At 46.1% G+C, this 4,157-nt stretch overlaps 1 protein-coding gene across 1 annotated transcript; it reads left to right on the top strand.

Moving 5' to 3' along the window:
- The first annotated feature begins 701 nt into the window (after positions 1–701).
- Positions 702–1,674, top strand: LOC128117390 (olfactory receptor 12-like). The gene has a single exon (XM_052749284.1). It carries the CDS (start codon positions 702–704, stop codon positions 1,671–1,673), a length of 972 nt encoding a protein of 323 aa, XP_052605244.1. The 3' UTR covers position 1,674.
- Positions 1,675–4,157: the final 2,483 nt, after the last annotated feature.

Genomic DNA, 4,157 nt, shown 5'->3' with positions numbered 1-4,157 from the left:
CCCAAATATATCTAGAACACAGTCCAGCTATTTCTCAGGACATGGGTCTCAGCTGCGATATCTTCAGGACACCTTCACCACAATAGCCAACATCGACTCATTGTCTGGAGACCCTCATGTCCTCCAGCAAGCAGAGGATCTATACATTATTACTGTGGACAAGACATGGAGCTAGAGAGGTTGAGCATCCCGCAGGGAACAGGCAAGGGCTCTTCCCTACTCTTGGTCCTTCCTGGAGGGGACAAGATCACCCAGCTTGGGGAGGGCAGGAAGTCCTCATGAACATTTTGAGTCGATGAGACCTGAATGGTTCGAGTGGACGTAGTGGGCAGCTGTACCAGTAGAGCTGCTCTGAAGTGTCTTTGTGATGAGGTAGGACAAGTAACTAAGAGGCAGGCATGGGGACCTTGAAAGGCTCTTTATACTCAGTTACTCAGCTCTGGAAGTCTCTCCATGAGAGCACTGTCCAGCCTCCCTGCAGAGGGAGGGCTCAGCAAATCCCTGAGAACTGAGTAAATCAGAGGAATGTCCCCCTTCCAGGCCACTCAAGATCATTTGGGAGATCACAGAAGCTAGCGGACTTTTGGACAGGGGACAGCATGTGGAGAATGGCTTGCAGCAGTCTGTGGCATGTTTGACTCACGGGTGAGATCTACTCCCTCTCACTGTCTCCATCTACCCCTCTGCATCTGTCCCCACTCATGGCCACACCAGTCCACAGAAATGCAAGTCTCTCAGCAGTGTCCTTACAGGGGTTTGTGTTGGTGGGATTTGGGGGAGGTGCAGAGACCCAGGCCCTGCTCTTTGCTGTCTTCCTGGTCCTATATGTAGTGACCGTCCTGGGCAACCTCACCATGATCGTGCTCATCACCCTGGATGTCCGCCTGCACTCCCCCATGTACTTCTTCCTCAAGAACCTGTCCTTTGTCGACCTCTGCTACTCCTCTGTCATTGCCCCCAAAGCCATGACCATCTTCCTTTCCTCCTCCAAGGTCATCAGCTTTGAGGGCTGTGCCACACAGTTCTTCTTTTTCTCCCTTCTGGTTACCACCGAAGGCTTCCTCTTAGCAGTAATGGCCTATGACCGCTTTATGGCCATCTGCAGTCCCCTGAGGTACCCTGTGACCATGTGCCACATGGCATGTGTTCGTCTGGTTCTGGGTACCTACTGTGGAGGCTGCCTGAACTCCATCGTGCAGACCAGCCTCACATTCCAGCTGCCCTTCTGCAGTTCCAACCGCATCGACCACTTCTACTGCGACGTGCCCCCACTGCTCCGGCTGGCCTGTGCAGACACAGCGCTCAATGAGCTTGTCATGTTTGGCATCTGTGGGCTCATCATTGTGTCTACCACTCTTGTGGTCCTCATCTCCTATGGCTACATCACAGTGACCATCCTCAGGATGCGCTCCGGGTCAGGGCGGCACAAGGTCTTCTCCACCTGTGGTTCCCACATGACAGCTGTGTGCTTGTTTTATGGAACTGTGTTTGTCATGTACGCACAGCCAGGAGCAGTGGCATCCATGGAGCAGGGAAAGGTAGTCTCCGTCTTCTACACCCTGGTCATCCCCATGCTCAACCCTCTCATCTACAGTCTGCGCAACAAGGATGTGAAGGATGCCCTCAAGAGGCTAGGACAAAGACACAGCCTTGTGAAGGAGGGTGGGCAGTAAGAGGCTGTCCTAGGGCTGGAGGGGAGATTTCCACTGAAACACTGTCCGATCTCTTCCATTCACCCATTCTGCATGGTTCTTGAAGGCACATTACAGACCAGGTCCTGGCTAAGCAGGAAGCAGAAGACCGCTCTGCTGAGAGCAAGTTCCAAGCCACTTTCTGCTGTGCGATGCAGTGAACAGTTGTTGGGATTGAAAGAGTTTTTTTCTTTTCTATGAAAGGAGATAGATGTTTGGACATAATGTGCAAAACAGAATAAATCCCTAATATCAAGTCCCTCTCCCTGACCCCACAGATGCACTGCTAGGCATGTCTTGGTGACCCCTTATGAGCGTACAACCAAAGAGTCTTCTACTTCTCTTCAGTTCCTTCCAGCTCTCTCCACACCACTGAGACAAAACATGTCAAAAATAACTCCAGCAGCTGGAGAGGTGGCTCACAGTTAAGAGTGTTTGGTGTTCTTGCAGAAAACCAGAGTTCAGTTCCCAGTGCCCACATCAAGAGGCCCAAACTCTTAACTCCAGTGGACTTCACACCCACTTCCACTTTTTTTCCCATAGGCACCTGTACACACTTGTCCGTACTACCAAACACACATACACATAAATAAAAATTTTACAAGTCACATAAAACAACTTTGAATGTGTTGCCAAGTGTTCCTCATAATGGGTTCCACAGCTCTAGTAAACAACTTCTAATATGGAGTCTTTCTCACAAAGAGCCATGGTCTGAAGTTAATGTGGTAGCAAATATATACATCTTATATATGAACATATATGCATATATTAAAATCAATTCATTTTAAACCCAAAATCCTTGGAGTTCACTACACTGTCGCTAGGGAAAAGATGTACAATCCCATAATATCCTCCATACAACCCCAGGCCTTCTGCCAAAACGCCAACCCTTAACCAGATTCTTACCATAGTTCCTACTGTCTTCTGGGAACAGTCTGTAAGACAGCCAAGCATTTGTCTTTGTTCTTGATTTCTGTTGCTCAGCATTAATCACAAGATGAATCCACGTGCTTGTGTACAGCGGAAGCTGCACGGTGTCTACTGCTGTCTGTGACTGCAGCTTGAGGACACCAGGTGCTCTGCTTTCGGGGGAAGTGGGTGTGGTTTGTCGTTACTATCTGCCTAGGCTGTGCTGCCATGGCCCTGTCGGTCTCCTACGTGAGAGAGTTTCTGTTGGAAATTGCTGTAAGTGCAGTTGCTTAGGGAAAGGGTATTCGAAAATTAATCTTTTGTAGAAGTTACTAGTTTGAATTTGCTTGGACACTCCCTGTGCTTAGTGTGTATGTCCCGGTTGGCTAACAATTGGGAACGTCTCTTCATGCATCTAGTGACCACTTGGTTGCTTTGCTTGTAGCTTCCCTGTTCAGATGTTTTTACCGTGTCCACTTCACACATGTGGCCATGGGGGGCTCTGCTGATTGTTTTCTTTTCCAATAACATTTCTGCTTTGGGGCTGTGCTTCATCATGTGTCTTTAGCTCAACAGAAGTTCTTGTACTTAATGTTTTGAGTCAGCCATCTGTTTCTTTATGGTTAATGCATAAGCTTCTCATGTCCAGAGAAGCTTGGTTTACTCTAAGCCAATGGGTCTCTCACCCTTTGGGACTGAGCTGATACCCACTATGTCAATGAGTCTCTGAAACACTTTTATTATTATTTTTATTTATTCATTCACATAAAATTATTTTTCATGTTTGACTTGATATAATAGCAACTTCTATTTTTCTCAACATGACTACTGACCTCCTAGAAAATCAGGTGTGGTTTTCACCAGCAGTTCTGCGATGCCGCTTCCTCCGCACCCCAGTGTTGATGCTTGCCTGTGCTGCTCAACTCCACTCCTCCCACTGAGTTTCTTGCTACCCCAGGATCCGTGTGTGTGTGTGTGTGTGTGTGTGTGTGTGTGTGTGTGTGTGTGTGCCTTGACTCCATTCTATCCATTGAGCATTTTGCCTGTCCTGAAGCCATTTTATGACATCATGCTACTATATAATAATGTAATAAAATGTGGTAAGTAAAAACTAAAACCCAGAAAAGTTAAGTTCATTTTCCAAAAATTATCAGTAATAACTCGGCAGCATTTAAGAATAAATATTCAAATGTGTAATTTTTTAAACAACTTAGGAAGATTGGAAAAGTTCAGTGACATTGATGTGGATGGATGATGTCTGAGTAAACAGGATCTACCATGTCCATGCAGGATAAAGATCAGCATTCAACTTAACTTATAAACTCAATCAGTCATATTTGATCAGGTTTTTTTTTTTTTTTAGAAAAAACCTGAACAAATTAATCTACAACGTGATGGGACACCTCAAATAGTAATTCCGGGAATTTTGAAAATGAGAACAAAGAGGAGGAACATGTCTTGCAAATATCAAAACGTGTTTAGAAAGTATATGAAATGCCAGTATTTGGGTATGTTCATAGAAATATTAGAAAGATGCCTCAAATGTCTGGGTACAAG

Source organism: Peromyscus californicus, unplaced genomic scaffold (assembly GCF_007827085.1).
Source record: "Peromyscus californicus insignis strain IS unplaced genomic scaffold, ASM782708v3 Scaffold_21__1_contigs__length_65335640, whole genome shotgun sequence".
NCBI lineage: Eukaryota > Metazoa > Chordata > Mammalia > Rodentia > Cricetidae > Peromyscus > Peromyscus californicus.
This window is presented reverse-complemented; position numbering and strand designations above follow the sequence as displayed.

Excerpts from the sequence above, each read along its gene's own strand:
- LOC128117390 (XM_052749284.1), top strand. The coding sequence starts at position 702 with ATGGCCACACCAGTCCACAGAAATGCAAGTCTCTCAGCAGTGTCCTTA.